General features: G+C 38.0%; 3 protein-coding genes across 6 annotated transcripts in view; 2 read left to right on the forward strand and 1 right to left on the reverse strand.

The window, feature by feature from the left end:
• The window catches only part of LOC117989289 (YLP motif-containing protein 1-like), a 37,972-nt gene extending 17,604 nt beyond the window's left edge, over positions 1 to 20,368 (forward strand). Inside the window, exons 9-10 of one of the 3 annotated variants that reach the window (XR_011237699.1) lie at positions 15,480 to 17,551; positions 20,211 to 20,368. Coding sequence is in view for 1 of the 3 variants with exons in the window: in XM_069503956.1 (XP_069360057.1) it covers positions 15,480 to 15,488 (9 nt within the window). In the remaining 2 variants the exon portion in view is untranslated. Of the gene's footprint in view, positions 1 to 15,479; positions 17,579 to 20,210 lie in introns of those variants that run through there. The other 2 variants (XR_011237700.1, XM_069503956.1) reach the window with 2 other exon arrangements.
• Positions 1 to 25,891, forward strand: part of LOC117989342 (inositol-tetrakisphosphate 1-kinase-like) — a 218,837-nt gene that overhangs the window by 120,088 nt on the left and 72,858 nt on the right. The gene's annotated exons all lie outside the window — the stretch shown is intronic.
• On the reverse strand, positions 263 to 14,797 carry LOC117989292 (uncharacterized). Of its 2 annotated transcripts, XM_034976625.2 has the most exons (7): positions 14,692 to 14,797; positions 2,872 to 2,974; positions 2,546 to 2,738; positions 2,097 to 2,293; positions 1,475 to 1,558; positions 1,097 to 1,347; positions 263 to 1,011 (listed from the first exon to the last, which is right to left on the reverse strand). In XM_034976625.2, exons 2-7 carry the CDS (start codon positions 2,971 to 2,973, stop codon positions 885 to 887), a joined length of 954 nt encoding a protein of 317 aa, XP_034832516.1. In that variant the 5' UTR covers position 2,974; positions 14,692 to 14,797; the 3' UTR covers positions 263 to 884. The 2 variants fall into 2 exon arrangements, with proteins under 2 accessions (XP_034832516.1, XP_034832517.1); XM_034976626.2 differs by lacking the exon at positions 1,475 to 1,558.

The raw sequence follows: 25,891 nt of genomic DNA on the forward strand, positions 1-25,891 counted from the left end.
TTAAGGGACGGCAAAAGACTTCAAATTAGAGATAAGTCGGTTTATCTTGTAATAAGATAGTTGATAAGTTTTTACAGTTCTTGGTACTAATTCGATTGTATAACACAAATCTTTTTAACTAAATTAAATTAATTGACATTTAAAAGTAGTATTGATAAGTATACCACTTCATGCCACTTCTTTAGCTCTCTCAATGATATATGATAATTTTGAATGATAGATTTGGGTAAAACCGAAATAGCTCCAGTTTAAAATAAAAGAGTTTTTCTTTTTAAAATTTTATTTTACAATCACATTCACTCAAGGACGTCCTCAATCATACCATCACAAAAATATACACAATAATCATTACTAACTATCCAGTGACATAAATAAATATAATCATATCACCCTTTACATCAGTCGTTAATTTCACAAAATTGGCGGAATTACAAAACAAATTCATTGCCAATTTTATAATACAATAAATTGACCTGGAATTCTAGACGTTGGAATTTTCGGAAAAGGTATATTCTACACATTTGTGGTTTGTTTAACGTGATCAAGTATTAACTTCTAAAATAAGTTAAATAAATAAATAATTTAAATAAATAATACCTAACTTTATGCAGTTTTTTATATTGTGCGATGGGATAAAATTTATAACAGACTGCCAATTTTCATGCAAAGCTAAATTGTTCTTTAAAAGCACATAATAAACTGAAGATTTGGAAGAACTCACATAATTGATCTCAAATTTTAAAACTGTTTCTTCACAAAATAATTTTACGTAAAAGATATTTTTAAGTCATCTTCACAGCGACGTGTTAACATTATTGTCATAGTTTTAAAAGTATGTATTTGGCGGAATTTTACGTAAGGTGGATCTTTAGCGGCCTTAAATATTAAACCTCGTTGCATTCGAGGTAAAGTTGACGGCAATCGATGCCGGAACGACCACGACGTCCTGCCTCATAAAATTGGTCAAACGTGCCAGCCGATTGTCTCTCCAGAACAAAGCTTGCGGCATAGCTGAAACAAAATAAACATTGTTTATATGTGATCATATCATTAAGTAATGCCTATACGATGGTTCACAAAAAGCAGAGAAACTTACGTTCCAAGTTGGCAGAAGACACTCTTGGGTCCGATATCGCTGGAACATTCATTGTTAGCATCGCATACATATTTCTGAAGGCATTTGTCGTCGCTGGTTCCGAAGGATCTCACATAAGTCTTGAGCATAGCAATACCAGCAAGGGCAGCATCACTGACGGAATCCTTACGGCCGGCTGATCGAGCACTCAGTGACCGATGAGACAACGACGTCTTAAGGGCGTCCAAGAGATTCACGACGATGTTGATAAACTGCAAGAAAAAATTGTCATCAGTAACTTTGAGGAAAACAAGAAAACTGAACAGTTAAGCTAATTAATATTATTAGGCAATTCAATAAATGGAAAGTCATAATGGGTAGGAAGGATAGGTCGCGTACCTCTCCAGCCTGCTTTGCCATGGAGGCGACTTGGTCAGGATCTTTTGCACCGAGCACCGTCGACAGAACCGCGGCCAATATACTCTGAAGCAAGCGAGAAGCGAAACCGTCTCCATAACCAAACTTTACTATTTACAATAAAACTATAGGATCACCTCAAAAAAAAATGATTCAGGAAACAGATATTTTTTTCTATTTTATTGCCCGCTCTTCGGTCGCGTTCGAGTTGCGGCGCGAAAGCCCCTGAAGGACGCGAAACATCCATCATTTCACGCCGTATCTGTGCTTTCGCGTCGCGATTCTCATGTGAGTGAAGAGCGGACATAATCAATGAGGTAGTCCTAATGTGTGTAAATGTCGTTACTTGAAGGTATCTAAAATCTAATTTGGAATGCCTACTACGTAAAGGTGAGGAATGATTTTATAGGTGCTTTACATTAATGGTGTGAAAGATAAAATAAAATTAATATGCAAAAAAACTTAATATGCGATATCTACAAAAAATGTTAGTGGATCAGTATGTTGCAAATAAAATTAAAATATATTTTGTACAATAAATTGCTGAATTAAAGTTAAAATATAAGATTACATGCGTTAAATAACCGTTTTAGTTCAAAGTTACCTGCATTGGAGAGTTTCCGTTGTCGACTTTGTCAATTCCGTCGTTGGATGCTCCTCCTCCCAGAATGGCTGTTAAGATTTTGAAACCCATGGACAGTAAACTGGCCCAAGGAGATGGCGAGCCGACATCGGTATCCAAGTTGTCACTCTTGTTAGGTCCGTTGCCGCCAGGGTTGAAAATCATGTGCATAATCATACCTGAAGATTCAAATATAAAAGCAAAATTGATTTTGGATATTTAATTGGCCTAACGGGGGAAAAATAATAGAACACACTGATTTTTTTAAATAAAATTATGAAGTATTAATTTCTGAATGAAATCGCCCAAAAAATTCTGTCTTCTAAAGTTCGAGGAGTAAATTTAATTAATTATGATTTCGAATACTCAATTGAGGTATTTTTAAAGAGGTAACATTATAAGAGTAGATTGTAAGGTAAGTTTTTTCTTACCAAGCATATTCGACCATGAGAAACCGCTGTCAGAAATAGAATTATTTTGAATGTCGTCCAGATCGTCCAACGCTACTTTCTTCAAGGCGTTGGGTTTTTCAGCGAACTTTCGTTCTTCACCTATTTGCTCTCGATGAATGGGCAAGGAATTGCTGTAATACTGGAGGTTTTGTGTCCGAACATTACTAGGGGCCTGAAATATGTTTAAAAAAATTAGCAATGTTTTCTGGCACATTTTCTTTTTCTATAATTTGAAGTATGTAGGTTATGCTATGTGAGCACATCGATATAATTTCATAATAATGGTAAGTAAAAGCTTTATCTACCTGTGAGATAAGGGGTGAAGACTGTGGATACGCAAGCGTGTGAAGTATGGTCGATGAACTGATGAGGGCCAATAGCGCCCAGCCTGACACCTTCTGATGCATCCTGAAAACAAATTGAATTGGGTAAGTAACAAATTTTACACTGAATTATATAGAGAATCTATTGATAGATTAGCGCAGTTAAGCCGTGTGGTCTCAGTGGACGTCGCGTCGATTAGAAAGTGCTCTTATGAGTGAATAATGATTCGCTCGGATTGATTGCCTGTGTTCGGAGTTGTTCATAGAAAGTGGCCCCTTATGACTCGTAGTATTTTTTACGAGGATGTAGACTAATTGGAGGATGTCTATTAAAATAATTATCTTATCGGCGCCGTTTGACTACTTATGAAACGTTTTAATTACCTACGTTTAACTTTTGTTATTGACATTCGAAGAAAGTGGACGTTACTTAACGAAAGTAGTTGTCACTTGACCACTTTTTGTTTAAAAATGTCGTTAAACAAGACAGTTCTTTTTATGTTAAACTCGATTGAGTATTTTCTCAAGTCAGTTGTACGTGAAACTTTCTATGCAATATTATGATGTTTATTATCGTCGAGATGCAATACAGCGATACGCTGCTTGATCACCTATCCGGTATAGAAGTGTGTTAGCGGTTTGACCGACAATTTCTAATACAGGTGACCCGGTCTTACTAACTGTAGTTCGGATGTCAACTCTCGCACCTGCCTTAATGAAGTGCTAACTTATATAAATTGAAGTTAATATTCACGGTCACGATTTACTGCACGATCTACTTTCTTTGACCTTAACAACGCGCTGTAGCGACTTGCATTAGATGTTCTCTGTTTACCTACTGATTTAGAAACAAACAAGAAATATCAAGTTTAAATTGAGGTTTAGTGTTTTTTTACATTTTAAAAACTGATTAATGCATAAAAAGCAAGTAGGTATGTCACAAATCAAGCTTAACGCATCTCACCAGTCTGAATGGAGTGCATTCAAGATTCTCTCTGGAGAAATTTTGCTACGGCAAGTACAGACGACTGAGCTAATGTTTTATTTATGCTTATGTGCCTCTCTTCAAATACCTGCTATGTCCAGTGTTGTTAGAACTATTAAAGAATTTTCTTATAAATCAATGGACTTGAATTTAAGTCTTATTTTAAATCCCTTTTCTAATTTACTAATTTGTTTTAAAACCTATAAGTTTGTTTTGAATTTTGCCATTCATTCAGTCCGGTCTCCTCTAGTCTCTGGGCTAGATAAGACTTGACAGATTGAATGAATGAAAATATCTTAGCGAAATAAAGTAGGGATTTAGTTCCTTCGATTTTTCGAATTCTTTGGTATTTTAACCGACTTCTTATGTTATTTGGATGTACACCGATCTTGTCTGGACCGATTTGCAAAATATTTTTTTTAATCAACAGGAGAAGTTTCCGTGGTGGTCCCATATTTTTTTTTGGATCCAACACCTTAATCCTGCTGCGGCAGGGTTATTGTCCGCCTAAGTTATCAAGATTCAGGAAGTGTTCATAGTGAATTAATATTGTAGGTACCAAGCAACGACTTCGTGCTTGGACTCCAAGTCCCAACTCCTTAATCCTGATGATTGAGGATACAGGACTCTTACTATTCAGGAACTGCGGATTATGCAATATCATTTTAGGTAACAAGCATTGACTACATTATTGAACTTCGGATCCCAACTCCTCAATCCTGATACTGCAAGGTACTGAACTCCTAAGCCGTGGGGATTCGGGGATTTCTAATGGTAAACTGATATTTTAGGCATCAAGAAACAGCTTCATGGTTATACTGCAAACTCCTCAATCTGATGATTCAGAGTAGGTACTCGTAAACCATTGAGATTCAGGAACTGGTTCTGTGAAATAGTATTGTGAATGCCGAGTATAGACATTTGTTATTGAATTATAAGTCCCGACTCTTCAATCCTGATGTTGCAAGGTACTGAACTCCTAAGTCATCAAGTGTGGATTCGGAAAGTTTTGCTGGTAAAATTGATATTTTAGGTACGTACCTACTTACCTACCAAATCAAGCAATGGCTACTAACACTAAAAAGGTTAAAATAAAAAATAGGTATGTTTAAAAAACCGACTTCCAAAACACTACATAGTTAAACAATTTTTTTTTGTATTATACACGTGTGGAAACAAAAAATATTATTTTTTACTTTGTAGTGGTTTTCGAAGTCGGGTTTTTGAATATCTTTTAAGATGTCATTTAGAGGTAACACAATAATTGTCACAGAATCAAACCCATCGACCTCGTGACCCAGTGACCCTGCGTCTGCGCAGGCGACTGAACTGCGTTACGCGGGAAACCTCACTTTCGACGAAGCGGATGTCGCCTATATAAAACCGCAAAACCTACGTCGTATTCTATATTAGACCCGTTTTAATACTCTCCAAGTCAACTTACAACCTATACCTAATCTAAAGAAATATACAATTAAATCATATTTTATCCATACTTCGATACTATCAGTACCTACCCACGTACCCATATTATAAATGTGAAAGTGTGTTTGTTTGTTGGTTTGTCCTTCAATCACGTCGCAACAGAGCAACGGGTGGACATGATTTTTGCATGGGTATAGTTAAATACCTGGAGAGTGACATAGGCTACTTTTTACCCGGGAAATCAAAGAGTTCCCAAGGGATTTTTAAAAACCTAATTTCACGCGTACGAAGTCGCGGGCATCATTATAAAAAGAACAATCTTGTACGATGGTACGGAACCCTTCGTGGGGGAGTTCGACTCGTACTTGACCGGTTTTTAGTACGGGACGAACTACGGTAAATCCTAGGATTTTCCAGTAAACCTAAGGCTTAATGGTAGAAGTCAGGGAGCCGCTGAATTTAGGCGGCACAAGATCGTGGCGTGTGGAAGTCTCTACAAGAGACCTATGTCCAGCAGTGAATGTCTATCGGTTGACGATGATGTTGATGATGATGAATGGTAGAAGTTCGACCTGTTCTGTGAGTTTCGATTCGAACCTATAGTTAGTTATATGTTTGGTATATTCTGCAGATAAGTAGGTACAGTTCTTGCAATTCACGAAGGCAAGTGGCTCATGTTTGTGTTTAAGTCGTATCGGTATAAGTAACATACACTGAATGTGTGCGTTTGCGAGCACTTGCTCGCGACTGATTGGTCCGACATGCACGCACACTTACGCAAAGCCTGTGTATCCGTCGTAACCACAAGTAAAGTCCACTCGCCTTCGTGAATTGCAAGAACTGTACATCATTATTTAGTAGATATGTAGGTAGTGCAAGTATATCTGCTTGGGGCATGGCACAAAATTTGGTAGGGTTTTACTGTCACAATCTGCAAAAAATGTGGAAAAACTGAACAATTGAAACTTGTCAATTGTTCGTTAGGTACTGTTTTATACACTGAAATAAATGGGAATTTATACGATAACATTAAACAATGATAGTTAAAAAACTGACTGAAAGTTCGAAGCCAATGACAATCAATCACCAGACTACCAACATCCCAATTCCCAACCGGTGTCCTAATATTTTTTTGTAGGTATCTCCGGACATTTGGAAGTAATACTAGGTACCCTTGAACTGATATTATTCGCATGAACTCTACTCAACTCAAATTAACTCAACTGCATTCAACTCAAATGAATTCAACTGCAATTTCTGAAGAGTATTTAACTGCAATAATTGTATAAGAAAATTGATATTTTTATATTTAACCGAGGGCTGAGTTTTTGAGAAATGAGAATTTGAGTTTTGGAATTTGAATGAATTTAACTTATCGGCAGATTACAGATAGATCGATTATTCATTTCGCCCGTTTATAATATGTAAAATATTTTAACAGATTAAAAAAAATATACCTATGTCAAAACGTCGATATTATTTGGCGATTTGGGATTTGGAAATTTGGCACGTTTTTTACATTTTTTGAGACCCAATGTTTCTTTATAAGAATGATTTTATGACGAGGTTACAATTTTGAGTTTGATAATCTACTTTCTACTTTGAATGTTATAAGTAGAGCCCGGTAAAGCAAACAAAACGCGTGGAGACTACGTAGTGCGCTGAGCATGTAACGTGCTCGTAACTTGGCATTGGGTGAAAGCAAGTGCGTCGCGTGTGCCTCAATTGTGGAAGGTTAACGTTTTTAGGGTTCCGTACCTCAAAACGAAAAAAGAAACCCTTATAACTTCGTTGTCTGTATCTGTCGTGTGTGTCAAGAAACCTATAGGGTACTTCCCGTTAACCTAGAATCATGGACAAGTAGGTATGTCCAGCACAAGTAAAGGGAAAAATCCGAAAATCGTGAATTTGTGGTTACATCACAAAAGTGTTCTTGAACAAATAATTTACTAAACCACATCAGAGATGGCGCGGTCCGGTCATTAACTTGCACGAGATTACGAGTGTTATTCCTTGTACGATGGTACAGAACCCTTCGTGTGTCAGTCCGACTCGCACTTGACCGGTTTTTTTCTAATTTCGGAGCGAAGGCGCAGACCTGCTATTACGGCTTGGCAGTCGGCTAAACTGGATCCCTACTTTCATCGGAAATTCACCGTGGAAAAATAAAAGTTGATAATTTCACTTGAGCGATTTCATCATCTCGTATTCCTAGAAGAGGCAGGTACCTAGGCATGTATCTAGAAATTCTAGTATTTAGTACCTTCTCGAGTACGTACATCGTGATTAATATTATGCAGTGCAATCCCAATTTAAATCCTTCTGTAGGTAACACAAGGGCAGAGTGAACTAGAGTGAGGGAACTCTGTTTGATCCTGAATCGACAATATGTCAAATATTAGGCTATGGTCACGTAAAATCAAAGAAACATAGGGCTACTTTAGGGCTACCTGCGTCAAATGTACTAAGTAATATTCAACTCCTGCCAGCAGTGGCGTCGAAGTGGCGTTTTGTTAGAAGTTCCCTACTGTCGTGAACGTGACAAGGATTTAAATTGCGATCCGTCTGAGATAGGGTAACAGCTCTAAAGCTTGGGGAAACTTAAAAAGCACATTTGAGGACGCCAAACGCCATTGATGCCAATGCCAATCTATGCATAATCATAAGAACGGTTCTCAATTTAGTAAAGTAAAGAGATTACCTAATATGCATCAACAAAGTGATCAATATGCTATATATGTAGAGCTAAATGTATATATGTAGAGCTAAACAGATGGTGATGAATTGATTTTAAGCATCTTCCAATGCCGAGTTAGCACGTTGAAGAGTTTTTCCAAATAACTACAGGCATCTTATCCGTCTACGGGAGGGTACCTATATAGAGTTTACCAGTAATGCCAAATTATTCATTAAATTTTGTGAAATGTGTTGTTATTGGCTTCGTCGTCTTATCGTTCCGCGTGGAATATTCGCTGTATGACGACATTATGGCGTATATGACAACCAAGCATTTCTTCATGAATGTGAATTCGCGTGAATCTGCTTGTGTTACATAAAATGATTACTTGTTCCTCAGTTTTGATACGTTTTTCGCTCATTCGCTGACCGGTCCGGCTTGCGGGCCGCTTTCTAAATCCGCGCACAAGTCCGCCTGTGCGTGTTTCATACGCGGATGTGAGCACGAGCTGATTATTCAGCCGTGGACATTTTGTATTACTTTTTACATTTGATCACAAAGAAATGACGATAAGTATATTCTGAAATATTCTGTAGATATTACAAGTGAAATTATTGCTTGAAACACTGTTTTCTATCCCTTCAGATCCTTCTTATCAATTAGCTACTAATCAATTCCACTGTAATCTTGAATTGTGCTGTTATTATTTTTTAGGAGCGATCAGTCATTGTTAACCATATAGGATAGTGGGAGATGATCATGATTAAATAGCCTGTCCAAGCAGATACATTTCGATTCGAATTTTTAACTTGACTACATCCCAAATTCCACACACACCGACACCAAGCAGTATCTTGTATTATGAGTTATGACTTACTAGATAATGCCCGCGACTTCTTCCGTGTTGATTGAGGTGTTTTAAAATCTTGTGAGAACTCTTTGATTTTCCGGGATAAAAGCTAGCCGATGTCTACTAGTTCCCCCACTCTAGTGAACTAGAGTGAGGGAACTCTCGACTTGATCCTGAATCGCCGATATGTCAAATATTAGGCTATAAGTGACGTTAAATCAAAGAAAAATCTATAATGCTGGATGAGTCATGACTCTTAGTCTATAACTGAATTTGTATCGCCATCCGCCACTGCATCTACTACTTATAGAGTCTGATTTAAGTGTGAAGATATGCAATGGATGTTCCACAAACGCGTAAGTGTTCCTCAGCTGTTACGGTGTTCGCGAAGTGGACCAAACGGTATATCGGTTCAAGATGCACATGTTCTAATCGCTGATTACCTACACTTTGTTGCATCGATTCAATATCTAATCGCTTAACATTAAACACCGTATAAATCAGAAGCTTAAGGCTCTTGCGTGTTATAGAATTCGATATGCAATATGGGTTTGTAGGTATGTATTACCTATACAGGAAATATCTGCTAATTTTACGCACGTGTTGCACTTGAATATTACAAACTATTTTATCAATGGATTACTTAAGTATATGTAGTTTTAAATGATACCCACAATTTATTTGACTACATGATTTTATTTTACATTTACTGACCAAAACACTGTATCAGGGTTTTAGGTGATCACTTATTAAAGACTCATCAGTATCCCTGTCCCGTCCTATTATACGTGCTTATTGAAAATATCTAACGTTACTAGCTATCTAACTATGATACTCCATACGTTATAAGGTTGTGGATTCAAAATGAAACTTGGTATTACGGGTCGTAAATAATCCGCTTTTTTATAGCATACCGTAGTTTCGTTTTAAATAATTTCGTTACTCAACGGCCGATGAATGACTAGATTCCTCTTGCGTCGTCACAACTTTCACTTTAAAGTTTTTTGGATATGAAAGGAATGAATCAGAGTGGTTTACGAGCCGCGAGACGCAGAACTTGTTTAGTAAAGGTGGGTATTGTATGCTTTCTAAAAATATGTTATGAAAGCTTGTCGCCTTCGTGGACTGTTCATATTTAGGTTATTTGTAACAGTGTTTATTGGTTAAATTATCCTTTTACTACATTTCCATTACGTTGGGTATATGTAATCCTGTATAACCAGCCTTACTCAGATACTTCTTCGATTTGCCACAGGATGAAATCACCAGAATAAAAAGGAGCCCATGCCACAATTCATCCATGTAACATACTCGTCGATTTGTTGATGCGACAAATGACATCAACAAACACTCTTTTGTATTTTATGTTATAGTACCTTTGCTACTACATACATACATACCTGCTACAAAATAATTCAAAATCCGGTTCGAAGGACTACAATTTACATAGGTAGCCTGTAAATACCATATTGAAACTTTGTCGTCAATTTCAAAGACGCTATTTACCTTGGTGTTTGAAAAGCGATGTTACATAACTTTCATGTGAGTATATAATATTCCTAATATGTAATTTGTTAGACCATACGAGAAACTACTCCTTGATGGCAGCACGCGAACTGTGTATTGACCATTCGGTTCGTGGCAGCTTTCATCGCCACTTTCGACACTATCCGCGAACGTTCTATGACTTCTAATTACCTAGCTGAGCTAGTGAACTTGCTACTTCAGTATATACCAAGTTGTTTTTATGATATGGTTTATTAAGTACAGATTCATCCTATGGTTGGCTGGAAAGTGAAACGATAAAGAATTTCTTCAAAGATTCACTTAGTGAATTAACCTACGGCACCTACCTAGTTATTGATAAACTTCATAATTTAATTAGTAGCACTTCCGTCTTGCCCTGAGATTTGAATATTCAAAACAATTTTTAAAATAATTGTTAAGTATGAAAAGTAATATTAAATTATTGATTTATAGGTTTTTAGGGTTCCGTACCTCAAAAGGAAAAAGGAACCCTTATATTATAGGATCACTTTGTTGTCTGTCTGTCCACCCGTCTGTCGTGTCTGTCAAGAAAACCTTCCCGTTGACCTAGAATCATAAAATTTGAGAGATAGGTTCCGTAGGTCTTATAGCAAAAGTTAACGAATAAATCTGAAAACCGTGAATTTGTGGTTACATCACAAAAAAATTAAAACGTTCATAAACAAATAAAATTAGTAAGTATTTTCGATTTTAAAAATAAGATAACTATGTCAAGTTGGGTATTATATGGAAGGGCTTTACCTGTAGGTACATTCTAAGATTTTTATTTATTTTTATGCATAATATAGTTTTTAATTTATCGTGCAAAATCACGAAAAAAATACCCGAGTTCGGAACCCTCGGTGCGCGAGTTTGACTCGCACTTGGCCGGTTTTGTGTCATCAAACGTCCTCTGTATAATGTACTTTGAATATCACAAAATGTACCAACGGGGATTGGAGAAAACACGGAAACCTATCACGGATTGGAGAAAACACGGAAATGTCGATATCGAACGAGTAGCGATATTTTAACTGGAGGCAAAGTTAATGAGAATGTTGGAAGGTTGTTTGGAATCCGAAGATCTCATAATTGAGTGGGACAGATTAGAACGATTAGCGAAATAACCGTTACGATTTTATTCAGCTACCGAAGTAAAACGCGATCGCATACCTACCGATTTATTCAAACACTTTCCGATTCAAACAAAAATAATTATGAATGCGAATTTGTTCACGGTTTTAACTGTCTTCAATAATTTATCTTTCCGTTATTTAAGTAATGAATAGCGTCTCATGAATCACGTAAAAAATTGAAGGATTTTTTAAAAGAGGCGCTCTCCATACAAAGGGAGTCCATTAAAGAGAAACTTTGATTAAGGAATGTCGCAACCTACAAAATGCTAATTACAGCTGATATCAGTCTTTGGTATCACTTTGATGATACAGTTGGCTTGCAGTTCAAATGGAGCGTCTATTTAGTACTTAAAAGCGGTTGCAGACTAGCGTTTATACTGCGCGTTTTACACGCGTGCTACATTTCTCGCTTTAATAAACCGTAAGCACGTGCACGCGCTCATTCTGGCGCGGTTGATCGAATCAGTGGGTCAGTCGGTATCAATATGGATTCTCACGTAGAAACAGCTCACGAATATACGAGCTTTCAGCGCATCTATGCTCGTAGGTACAAGATGCGCCTGTGGCAAAAATCGCACGTACAAAAATAAGTTTATATGCGCAAAAAAAAAAACGCTACTCTGAAACCGCTTTAAGAAATATTCGACTCTATGTACAATGTACATATAAATAAAACAATTATTGATAGTAAATAACCGCTATAGAAGGTTACTCGTTGACTTTATAAGAAAGCTCAGAGTCACTCAGCGGACGATGGAAATTGGAAAGAGAGCTATGCTTGAAGTTTCTCCACGTAATATTCGGAAATGGAATGAACCAGAGTAGGTAACTGACAGATCAACGGGTTGCGAAGCTAAAGTGACAATGGGTAGAACACTATAAATCGAAAAACCGGTAGACATTGGAGTCCCAAGCAACTTGGTAAAATGGCGACTTTGCACCGATAAGTGCAGAAAGAAGAGTGGAAGAGAGAGCAGACGACATTAAAGAGTTGCAAGAAGCCGCAGGATTGAGTTGGCGCAAAACTGGCGTGTGGAAGTCTCTATAAGAGACCTATGTACAGCAAGAAGATTTCTGTCGGTTGACGATGACGATGAACCAAGGTCAGATAAAGTAAAAAACTGCAGATGAAACTAACAGGTAGGCAGTTCCTTATCATTTGGTTTTATAATAAGTAGAATAAGATCTACCTAAGTTAACATAGTTAGTTAGTTTTGGAAGGAAGAATTCTTTAATATGGCTCCAAGACGCAAATGATGAGACGATATAAGGGGGTGGACAGGGCTTAGTTACCCAAAATTAAAGAGACTGCTTTAAATAGAGAAGCTTTTCGCATTCGTTACGAAGAAGGCACGCGATGATGATGATGAAGTTACCATAATATTTCTATGACATTGTTGTTAGTTGTTACAAGCGTGCACAACAAATAAAAGACTGTCTTTTGTCTTCACGGACCACGACCAATTTCATTCAGAGCTGAATGCGTATTTTCATATTTTAGAAAGTGAAGGTATCCATTTACATGTGTAAAGTAGGTACGTATACCAAGAGAGCACGCCTAGCTAGACTATGACATCTTCGTGACCTCTACAGTTTACACTATTGTTTCACGTTGCTAATGATGAGCTTTTGTATCAATGTGACTTAGAACAAATAGGTACTACGTCGTATTACAAAACCGCGACAGGTCGAGATGGCAATCGGGGTATGAGAGGGGGGGGCGCACATCCGCGCTCGCCCGCAACGGCTTAGCGCGAGGGCTGTGCGGGTGTGCGCGTACTAATATTATGAAAAATCCTATTACTATTTAGAGGATTATGTAATTATAAGAAAGTTTGGGAATAAGTTGCTTTAACAGCATTGATATAGTTATAATAAGTTTTAAATGTTATTGTGATGATTGGTGAATATCCGGCTGAGTTTGTTGTGCGCTTCTTACCAGAGCAGAGCGCGTTTGGAACCCTAAGTTTACGTATTTATCAATTTTATCTTATAAATTCAACAATTGATAAAATGAAAAAGTGTACAATGATAACTATTTTGAAAAACCGGCTAAGTGCGAGTCAGTCTCGCGCACTGCAGTCGTATTTTTTCACCATTTTGCACGATAAATCAAAAACTATAATTCATAAAAATCTGTTTTAGAATGTACAGGTAAAGCCCTTTCATATGATACGCCACTTGGTATAGTTATCTTACTTTGAAAGTTAAAAATACTAATTATTTGCTCATGAACACATTTTTCATGTAACCACACATTCACGGTTTTCGGATTCTTCCCCTTACGGATGCTACAAGACCTACCTACCTACCAAATTTCATGATTCTAGGTCAACGAGAAGTACCTACCCTATAAGTTTCTTGACAGACAAAGTGAACTCTAATAAGCTTTGCCACTGTAGCTTTGCCGTTGACTTTATGAATACCGACTAATATGATTTTAGAACTTTCGAAGTAGGTACCTACACAACAGGTATGATATTATGTAGGTACAAACGTTACATGTGCGTACCGAATTCACAAGTGAATTTCAGTATTAGCTGGCTATATAAATATGCTTTTACAAAGCTGAAAAATAACTAGGTACCTACCTAATTTCACCATTTTATATAACTATTTGTAAAAACATCAGCTTTGTTCGTAATATGAATACCTATAATTATTGCTTAAAGTTATTATCCCTGTACATTATTATTGCACTTTCTCCACTGAGAACGTCGAATTATGTCCAGATATTAATACCTACCGACTTTCACAATAATATATGTACATAGTTATTGCGTACCTCCGCGAAATTATGGCGGGAAATGTAGAATGCGACTCACATTTTAAAATTCCATTTTTACAACCAAGTGCCACTAGCAATAAAACTTGCTGAAGTCAAATTGAGGAAGTTAATCCAATGTAAAACTTGCAGAAATTGACAAGGTGCGAGTGTAGAGTCCCTACAGACTACACAGTGTACGGCAAGTGACGTACATTTAACTTTCCAGAGCTTATCTAGTTCTGCAAGTTTTGTTCCTAACGGAAACTTAGCTTATAAGTTTTGTATCGACATCCTTGAACAACACCAGAACACTTATATTCTATTCTAAACTTGAAAAATTGTAAAATCACAAGTTGATAAATCGTCCATTGAATTTTCACAGGATCTTCAAAATTTTCACTTCCTGCAAATCCCTTAGCTTCCAAATTTTCTTACCTTATCTCTTTCCAAGTGGCAATATCACTGAATCACTGAACACTTATCGATCTTCCACGAGGTAGCTAACTGTCACCGGTGAAAGTGCGTCTTGCTTGTGCGAGAGTTTGACTTGCAATGAGTGTGGTGCGCCTTGAACTTCACATTTATATATAAGATGACCTAGTTACGATGGAAACAACTAACTGTGCTAGTCGGTCCGTCTGTCCGTCCAACCTGTCCATCCCGTTGGCCGAACCCCACGATCCTGGGGTCCTTGTCAAGGACGTCTGCATTCATTAAGTTAAGGATGCGTTCGGCTTGAATAAACTCCCTACCTCTGGGTATCGTGCGCGCACACAGTTGTAACATTTTGCGCAGGCCATACCTAGACTAAATAGGCACCCGGTTGAGGTCTGTTGTAAAATGCGCAGTCATACGCCTGGAGTTCAGATTGGACTACTTGTTTTGCACACACTGTATCTACCAGCCTCTGCAACATGATGTCGGCGCAAAGGTTCAGTCCAAATTACTGAATTTAGAACATCTTAGAAGATTTACTTTTGATTGTGACTGTTGAAATCTTCATTACCTAAATAAGAATATTTGAAAAGAGCGGAGTTTTGAAGAAAATCTATAGAATTAAGAAGGTAGCAGAAGAACTAAATTTAGTTCTTCTACTAGTATACTATTGGAATTTCTTCTGCTATAAATGTATAGGCACCAACTTAGAGTGTGATTCAATCAACCCCAAACTTCTGTAAAATTTAATGCAAATGAGATGTCAATCTGAGTCTTCTTTGTTACAGGTATTTTGACCAGGTGTTTGTCAAACTTACCTAAATAGGTAAGTGCAATATCTAGTGATCAACACATGCAAGCTGATGATGACGAGATGATGTGGTATGATTAACATATTCCAAATATGAACAGCCTAGATTCTGGAAGGTTGAAGATTCGTTTATACTGAGGTAGGTAATGTTGAATTTTGATTTCTGTGTTCTATATGATTCGCTACATGTTCGCATAGATAGTAATTGACTACCCGTTAAGAACTTAATGAGGAGTAGCCATTTTGCGAATAAAACGGTGTGGTTGCACGAAATAAAATTTTACGTATGAAGCAAAAAAACTGAATGAAAGGTCCAGAAACCTTACTGCAATCATAACATAATATGAATCATTCAATCATAGGAATCACGAACTTTGGACTGTTTTAGAAAAAATTGTTCAAAGTATTCAGTGATAGAAATCATGAAATTTGGACTCAATTTCAGTGGGTACAGTTTGCTTGGAAATGAGTTCAGATTTGTATTCAGTGGGCCAAAAAATTATTAAAGAATATTTTGATCAGAAGTGTTTTAAACCGTTTTGATCGCCAGCGCCTCAAATTGTTTCCTTTATGTTCTGCTATTGCTACTAAGAACTCTTAAATGTCTGCTATTGTCAAACTGATTCATGATATCAGTGGCCCTACCGCGGTTGTTTCACAGCTACAATGTCACGATCGCAATCATCTCTGATTGGTTAATGCTCGCTCACTATTGGCCACAATGCATTGTTGCTCATTGTTGCAACAAGAATCGCACAAATTCAGCCAATCAGAACAATTGAGATTGTAATAATGATTGATGCAGGTTTTAGACAATCGCCCTACAGCACACAGAGCCTCCAAGGAGTCTCCGATTTCTGGCTGAAATAATGTATAGGTACCAGCTGTCCGTATCGTAACATCAATTTTAGGGTTCCGTACCTGAAGGGTACCAACAGGACCCTATTACTAAGCCTTCGCTGTCCGTCCGCCCGTACCTTGTAAGTACCTACCTATATTGACAAAACAATGCAATTACATCATAATCTTGAAAATCCATTAAATGCCTGAGTACATTATGGATATTGGAACGATTAAAAAGTTTATCGATGACTGTTTATATAAGTATGTAGGCTTTATGGGAGAGTCTCACGACCCATTGTTGTGGCTGAGATCATAATAGCTTTTTACCACTAGACAAGTATGTAGGTAATAATAGGTACTATGATTTAGTACATTTATTTTTTGTTAGGGCACATCTAGTTTTCTGTTAGTAAAAAGAATGGATGTTATGTCTTTGATACCTACGAATGTCTGGTGAATCTGTCTTTGATACCTAGGTTGCGTAACTTGGCACTCGCACAATCTTGAACAGTCAACATATCACCGGCGGCAAGCGACAGCGACTGGCGACAACGACAAGTGACCACACTACTAGTTCTTAAATTTGACTATTCCGACTAAGTTAGGGGACACACGTCTCGCGACGACAGGGTGGCTGCGGCAGTATCGTTGTACCTACTCGGAATATATTATCTTTATACAAAGTCAGAAAATGTATAGAAAACAGTAGTGTTGCTAGAGGTCGGTGGTACGGTCGCTTGTCGCTGTCGTCAGTTGCTGCCACTTGCCGCCTGCTTTAGAGTAGAGATTTTATTTTACAACTAGCTTATGCTCGCGACTTCGTCCGCGTTGACTACACAAATTTTAAACCCCTATTTTACCCCCTTAGGGGTCGAATTTTCAAAAATCCTTTCTTAGCGGATGCCTACGTCATAACAGCTATCTGCATGCAAAATTTCAGCCCGATCCGTCCAGTAGTTTGAGCTGTGCGTTGATAGATCAGTCAGACAGTCAGTCAGTCAGTCAGTCAGTCAGTCAGTCACCTTTTCCTTTTATATATTTAGACTAGCTGCCCCGGCGAACTTCGTACCGCCTAACAGTCGATTCTTTTTCAGGCAATTTTTAAAATTTTGCACCGGAAGAACATCAGACGAGTCGCAGGGAGCCGCTGGATTCAGACAGGTGTTATAAGAAATAGTAGTTTACTGTCTCACTAATTTGCCTATAGTAAGTATTTAATAGGATGGATCATCCAATCATCAATATATATATATATATATATATATATCAAATTCTGTACATTGAAGATATTTTGAAAATTTTTTTTCGAGGGCACTCTATAATCGATACTGAACCCAAAACTGTAATTTTTTTCATTTTTGTCTGTCTGTCTGTCTGTCTGTCTGTCTGTCTGTCTGTCTGTATCACGGCCGCGCATCACGCTGAAACTACTGAATGGATTCCAATGAAACTTGGTACGATTTGAGGTCATACTATGAGGAAGAATATAGGATACTTTTTATCCCGAAATTCAGCATGGTTCCCGTAGGAGAGGGGATGAAAGTTAAAATGTATACTGAGTTGTAATTCATTAACGCGTAGTCCGATTTCATTCATTCTTTTTTTGTTAGAAAGGGGAAAAAAACGTTAAAAAACCGACTTCCAAAGACACTACAAAGTAAAAAATAACTTTTGTTTCTACACGTGTATGAATGTATGAAGTCGGGCGAGCATAATAAAAGAAACTAGAAATCAAAGCGTGAAGCTCGCCCGTCTTCGACATATTATATACACGTGTAGAAATAAAAGTTATTTTTTAAATTGTAGTGTTTTTGGACGTCGGTTTTTTTAATATTTTTATTTTAGTAGTTTAGGAATTACAGACATTACAATCATCAATTAGGTACATTTAACTTGAAACCCGGAATGTACAGGAATCTTTAAACGTACAGCTCAGCTTAAGCTGGCGTGTGCGATTTATCGAACTTATCTAGGCATAGATGAATAGACATACGGTCTATGATCACGGCATCGTACCAGAACGCTAAATCGCATAGCGGTACGACTTCGCCAGTGGGGTGGTAATTAGCCACGGCCGAAGCCAGACCAGACCAGACCAGAGGAAATTTAGAATTTATAAAATTCGTAACTGACACTGCCGGGAATCGAACCTGGACCTTCCATTGATAAGACTACAACATTACCGTGCTACAGCGCTTACCACTGTGCCAGGGAGGTAGTCAAAATTAGAATTAATAGGTAGGTACACTACCAAGCAACGACTAGATATAGTACGCGACAGGTCGAGATGGCAATTGGGTTACGAGGCTTGGGGACGCGAACGCCACGCACACCCCCACACCGGCTTAGCGCATACCCACCCCGATTGCCATCTCGACCTATCGCGTTCTATACATGATCAAACTTCAAGTGCCAACTTCTCAACTATCATCATCATGATGACGGGTAGCTACTGTAATTCTAGATTTGAATCAGCTATTTTAGAAATAAAAATAAAATAAAATAAAAATCTTTTTTATTCGAATAAACTTTTACAAGTACTTACGAATAGTCGGATGCATCTACCACTGGTTCGGAATGCCTTTCCTACCGAGAAGAACCAGCAAGAAACTCGGCGGTTGCTCTTTTCAAAGAATAGTCGATGTTGAATTGGTATAAAAGTTACGCTTAGTATAAACTATGGCTTACGTACCTACCAAGCAACGACTTCATGATTCAACTCCATATCCCAACTCTACAACCCTGATGATGCAGGGTATTGCATTCCTAAGCCACTGTTGATTGTGAAATAATATTGTAGATGCCAAACATATATACCATTATTGAACTTCAAGTTCCAACTCTTCAATACTGATGCTGCAGGGTACTGCACTCCTAATCTATGGGTTTTTAGGAACTGTTGATGGTGAATTAATATTGTACCATTTACTATTGCACCAAACCACGACTACATGATTGAACTCCGTTCACAAAAATCCACGCACTCCATCGAAATCCTATTCTATTCCAAACTTATTCGCCAGCGAGACAAGAGTGGAGAAGACGGATAGGGACGTGTGAGGGATGCAACGGATCAACGTGATTTTTTACATCATCATCAGCCTGCGGACGTCCACTGTTGGACTGCCTTCCCTAAAGAGCGCCACCACACCCGGTCTTCAGCCTTCCTCATCCAGCCACTTCCCGCCAGCCTCTTTGTATCGTCGGTCCATCGTGCTGGAGGGCGTCCCACACTATGCTTGCCTACCTACGCGGTCTCCACTCAAGGACTTTCCGGCTCCAACGGCCATCACCTCTACGACAGGCATGACCTGCCTTCTTTTATCCCGGAAAATAAAAGAGTTCCCATGGGCTTTTGAAAACCTACATCCACGCGGACGAAGTCGCGGGCATCAGCTAGTAATATAATAAATATAGATCCGAGACATGGTCGCTAACTATGGGCCTCATAAGAAAGCTCAGAGTCACTCAGCGGGCGATGGAGAGAGCTATACTTGGAGTTTCTTTACGTGATCAAATCAGAAATGAGGAGATCCGTAGGAGAACTAGAGTAACCGACATAGCTCAACGGGTTGCGAAGCTGAAGTGGCAATGGGCAGGGCACATAGTTCGTAGGTACAACCGATAGACGTTAGGGTCCCAAGGTGCTAGAATGGCGACCTCGCATCGGAAGACGCAGCGTTGGAAGACCCCCTACTAGGTGGATGGACGACATCAGACGATTCGCAGGGAGCCGCTGGATCCAGGTGGCGCAAGACCGTGGCGTGTGGAATTCCCTACAAGAGACCTATGCCCAGCAGTGGACGTCTATTGGTTGGTGATGATGATGATGAAGTATTTAATAAAATTCCTTTTAATTCCCCAGGTAGTTTGAATGGGTTCAACATTGTTCCGGAGGTTGTTCAGTAAGTGTTTCACAGTGTTTATAAGATAAGTGTGATTATTTGAATTCTTAGTGGTGCATGCACGTTGCTATTTAAATGGCGTAGAGTCATACTCGGAATATTATTGCTTGTTATACCTAATACTGTCTAATTTATCGAAATAAATATCAATTAATTTACTCATTGTTTTATTGAACGTAAATTATTAGGTTAAAGAAACAGGTAAAATTCTTTCTCTAGCCTCGGTGAGAATCATAGGAAAGTCAGATCGTGCGTTTTTTCCTAACTTACTTTTTTAGGGTTCCGTACCCGAAGGATGCCAACGGGACCCTATTACTAAGACTGCCGTCAACAACAAATGATAAGAATTTCAAAATTAGTAGTTTGTTACTCTCAAGCTATCACTCAAGTCGCGCCAAGGGAAGTTTTACTTCAAAAAGAAAGGTGGAAAACCCCACAACACATTTTAATGAAACTTTGTTTATGTGTTGAGGCGAGAATTGCTAAAACGTAACATGTATGAGTCAACTGCACTTTCTTATTTGAGGAAATACGGACACGTCGCGTCGCATTGACTTTAGCGGATGAAAGCCTTTTAAATATAAAAAACAAAACATACTTAATAGTGGACAAAAAATAATAATAAAGATTTCAAACGCCACTAAGTAATAGTCACTATCGCATTTAGATCGCGAAAAAATTATGACTGTTAATACTACACTCTAAAACTAATGTTTGTTTACTACTACATAAAATATGTTGAGGTTGGGCGAGCTTTGCGAATTGGACATCATGATTGAGCGTTTGAAGTCAGTTTTTGAAAATATAGGCAAGTAATTTTTATCCCGGAAAAGCAAAAAGTTCCCATGGGATTTTTAAAAAACCTAAATCCACGCGGATGAAAACGCGTGATCATCTAGTATTAATTAAATAAATCTTGTTACCAACTTAGGAGTCGGTAAGTATGTACGATACGCATACGATATTTTTTGGTCCGTTTTCGGTTTTACTTTCGTACACCTAACGTTGTCAAGAACCATCTAACAACAAAGTTGAGTTTCTAAATTATCCCTCATTCACACCAGTACCCAACCGACAGTGCGAGTACATTATGTGGACATAGTCGTGGTGTTCACAGTATATTATTTATCAATTTGCATGTCCAAGTTAACTGTAAACTAGGAATGCGAGCTTGGCTTACTTCTTGAACTGGAAGATAGATGAACCGTGTTACTAATTTAATTGACGCACTTTTTACGCGAATTTCCTAGCTCATACCCAAAACTCCGAAATTCTCTTAAACTGCGAGTGAGTCCCACATACCCGCCCTTGTGCGGCATGCCTAATAGCATTTTTACCAGCGGAAAAAAAGGGGATATCATGAAACCCCGGAAGACCGAATACCTTAATTGATTACTTGCCTACCTCATTTCGTTAAACAAATCTAAAAAAAATGGCAACCGCAAAACACTGAACTTAGTGAAAATGTCTTAAAGTTCATAAATGATGCATACGATTAGGTGGAATATGTTCTAAAACTACGAATACTCTACAAAAAAATCTGAGCACCCCTATTTCGCGCAGTCTTGTCTGTCTTCAGTCTTACCCCTAGTATTTTTGAAAGTGCAAAGCCAGAAGCTAGTGAAGGAGGTTCTGAATGCAGCGAACCTACGAGAGCGAGGGGAGCAAATGGGGAAGGTAGCTAGTGAAGCGAGCCCGCGATCTCTGTAGCAAAACGAAGGTCGAGCAGATGAAGCTGAATGTAGGGGCGACCTAGCGAGTCTGGCGTAACCCATCTACAGAAATTTGACACCCTCGTTGTAACCTCAGGATTTCAGGAACCGTCTCAATTAAACGGAAACCTTTAGATTCAAGTCATAATATTAGGTAGGTACGAACATGTTTTTAAGTGTGCTGAATGGGAGAGTAGATTTATTAATGAAGGTAGTTCTTAAGGAGGTACTAAGTTAATTGACTCATAATTATTATAAAATGCCAATATTTATCGCAATTGGGTGATAAATATTTGAATTATCGCTGACCAAGCAACTCAAACGTGGAGTGTGAAATATGGAGAAAAGCGAGTAGGTTATCGTGTTTTGACTTAAATTATTACTGGGGACGAAACTTGGGTGTATCATTATGAACCTTAGTCTAAGCAGGACTCCATGCAGTGGAATAAAAAGTCACTACCCATAATAAACAAAATATGCGAAAGTGTGTTTATTGGTTTATTGGTTTGTTGATGTGACCTTCAAACATGTCGCAAACTCGCAACGAATCGACGTGGTTTTTATGATGGGTATAGTTAAAGACCTACTTTTATCCTACGTTTTAAAAACCTAAATCCACGCGGATGAAGTCGGGCATCGTCTAGTAAAAAATAAAAAATATGGCATAAATCACAAACTTTCACTTGCAACATTTTATATCGTTACCGAATTAGCGGTGAGAAAATTCTCGTTTGTTATAGAAGTGGACGTAAATAAAATTATTACACTTTGCTGAGGCTAGTGGGGCACTGGGACAGCGAAATGTTGGCTTTCGTTCTTACTGATCATTGGCAGTCAGTTGTAGGGCTGCGACCTGTATGTATACTTACTATAGTATGATCTTCTTCTTCTTCTACTTTGGGGATATGCAGGTTCTTGATATCCCTGTATCACTGCGACCGTCTCCGATCTATTGTGTTTGCCTCATGTTTGCCTCCACTTCACACTTCCTTGTCAAATCCTGTGGCCGCCAAATATGCAGCAGCACTACTATAGTATGATGATCTGCCCCGTTGGTCTAGTGGTTAGCATGTTCGACTGCAAATGACGAGGTCCTGGGTTCGATTCCCGGGCCAAAAATAGTAGGTAAGGTGTAAGATTTTTCTGTTTAGTCTGTGAAATTCTTAGTACTAGCCTGGAGTTAGGAAGTTGGGGTGTTTCACCCCTGTGCCTCGAAGAGCATGTAAAGCCATCAGTCCTGCGCCTGATCTCTCACCGGTCGTGTCAGATTTTCATCCCTTCGGGCTATGAGAGTGCACCTTGACCTGTGTTTGCGCACATAGGTACTTGTGTATTATATATAATATCCACCCCGCAGTTGGCTAATCTCTATGGAGTCTGAAGATAGGCCGCCGTGGCCGAACTCGGTCGGGAGGACATTAGTATGATGATCTTTATTTCATTCCTAAATCCTAATAGTCAAACTTTATTTAAGTCATAAAGCAATTCATACAATTTGTATTACCATTATAGCCGTGGGCAGGAGCGGAGAGTTTGCGGATTGAAAACCCTTGAATTCTCAGACACGAAGCGAAATCGTTTATAAAATGTATATGAAATTACAGTGCAAGTGGTACTGGAATTTCTCATTTTTTTTTCTGTTAAATATCAAAAAATATTCGCGCTCACTAAGCTCATGCTTTTACCGGCCGACTCCTGTCTCGAATTTATTTTTTCGTAGTTCAGTAGAGTAAAATATTTGGCCCTGAAACCGCTCCGATTAGGATTTCACTCTGCTTTTCTAGACATAGAGGGTAGTTAAGATTTTAGCACCACTGTAGGTACGTACTCGGTAATTCGGGAAACTACTTGCTTTCAGATTGGGACAACGATCTAGTTTGTTCTATCTTGATAAATTCTTTGGGAAATGGTGTCGGTAGAGTCTTTCAGTGGTAACCTCACTGTTGGCGACTACCGCGTGTTATTTCAAAAAGTTTATTTTGGAGAAAAGAGGATTTGCAATGCCTGTGTATTAGTTTCTATCGAGTTTAAAAGGATGGTGTGTTCTGTGGGATTAACCGCCCAGTATCATAGATTAAGAAACAATATGAATTGAATGTAAGTTTTATCATTTAACTAGCTTATGCTCACGACTTCGTCCGCGTGGACTACACAAATTTCAAACCCCAATTTACCCCCTTAGGGGTTCAATTTTCAAAAATCCTTTCTTAGCGGATGCCTACGTCGTAATAGCTATCTGCATTCCAAATTTCAGTCCGATCCGTCCAGTAGTTTGAGTTGTGCATTGATAGATCAGTCGGTCAGTCAGTCAGTCACCTTTTCCTTTTATATATACACGATACATAGATTTGATTTGAACATTGAAAAATTACACTTTCCGAAATAACACTTTGTACTCGCGAACAGGAACATAAGTACCTAGTTACATGAATATTATAGGTCTATGAGGTACATTTAGTATTTTGTATGAATATCGAGGTTATTTTATGAAGATTGTTGACAGCCCTAGCTACTAGCCAGTCTATTAGCGCGCTTGACCTAGAAGGACACGCATTCCGATTTCCGATACATAGTTTATCATTTCGATTTGGGCTCATATTTCTGGATATGGCTTTGATTAGTTCCATCTTTTCTATTACCCTGTTAAAAATTCCATTCTATCCGCGTCGAATTGAAAACTTCTCGGGCGCGATCCCAGGAGACGAAGGTTCGATTCCTGCCGGTTCGCAATTTTTGATGTGTATTTAAAGATTATTTAGAAACTTCTCTTTTTGAAGTCGGTTGAAAAAAGGATGATTATTTTAACGTAATAAATTTATTATTAGTATTATAAACTCAATCGATGTAATCAAGAAAGTGAAGTTTGTCCCAAATGTGAAACAGAACGCATCATTTGTAGGACAACCGACAAAATAACAATAGGTTATGATTATGAATTGCCATGCCATGTGAAGAGAAAACTTGAAGACTAGGAAATAGATTCCACCATACTATTGTTTTCTTGGATTTTCACATGTGACATACTTTAAAACGATTATTTATTAGCTGTATAGGTATTCCATTTACGTTGTGTGTATTTTGTAAGCATTCTCCATAGAGATCATTCATCCAAGGCATTCTCCAATCCGTGCAAAACCTAGAATTACCTAGGTTGATAGGTATACATCAATGAGTAGCTTTATAAGTAGTGTACGTAAACGAAATCAATTTTTAGTTACATACCAGCAAGACCTGACGAGTTGGTAGTTATTTTAAAATGATAAGTACCTACGGTGTATTTGGTGTTTTGAAAATAATGACCATTTGCCAAAAATACTCGTAGGTAACTCATGACTTTTTTTTATCATGTAATTCCTCCCGAATATTACTTTGTTGTTAATGTTTAGTATAATTTTTGATTTTGGTTTACGTAGGTAACATTTTTTTTTACTAGAATCAGTACAAGTAGACTGTCCTGTTTTTTCTCATATAGGTATAATAACTGATAGTACAAAAATACTTTACAATGTCCAATATTTGCTCAGTGATAAGTGAAATAGCTATTTAGGAACATCTACTTCCTTATACTAAGTAGATAAACGTTTTACGGTAAAAACAAATCATCAAAGCAAAACCTATCTAACTATCTAGACAATCTAGTATCTATGTAGAGCAAGGCTTAAAAGTAACAGAGAAGTCATTTAAAAGTACATAGGTAGTTACCTACAACTAGAGTCTTATCAAAATTTCATGGCTTTAATGTCTATATTTCTTGCATTTCACGAGGGTGAAAAATGTGAAAGTGTGGATGTTTGGATGTTTAGATGTTTGGATGTTTGTTACTCAATTACGCAAAAACGGCTGAGCGGATTTTGATTAAATTTGGAATGGAGATAGATTATACCCTGGAGTAACACATAGGCTACATTTTATCCCGGAAAATCAAACAG

Source organism: Maniola hyperantus, chromosome 16 (assembly GCF_902806685.2).
Source record: "Maniola hyperantus chromosome 16, iAphHyp1.2, whole genome shotgun sequence".
Classification (NCBI taxonomy): Eukaryota; Metazoa; Arthropoda; class Insecta; order Lepidoptera; family Nymphalidae; genus Maniola; species Maniola hyperantus.

Bases quoted from the DNA above. Each gene is read 5' to 3' on its own strand.
- LOC117989292 (XM_034976625.2), bottom strand. From the start codon at position 2,973: ATGCATCAGAAGGTGTCAGGCTGGGCGCTATTGGCCCTCATCAGTTCA. The intron at 1,559-2,096 runs GTAACTTTGAAC...CGCTTGCTTCAG, and splicing joins ACGGAAACTCTCCAATGCAG to AGTATATTGGCCGCGGTTCT. The intron at 1,012-1,096 runs GTAAGTTTCTCT...ATTTTGTTTCAG, and splicing joins GTCTTCTGCCAACTTGGAAC to CTATGCCGCAAGCTTTGTTC.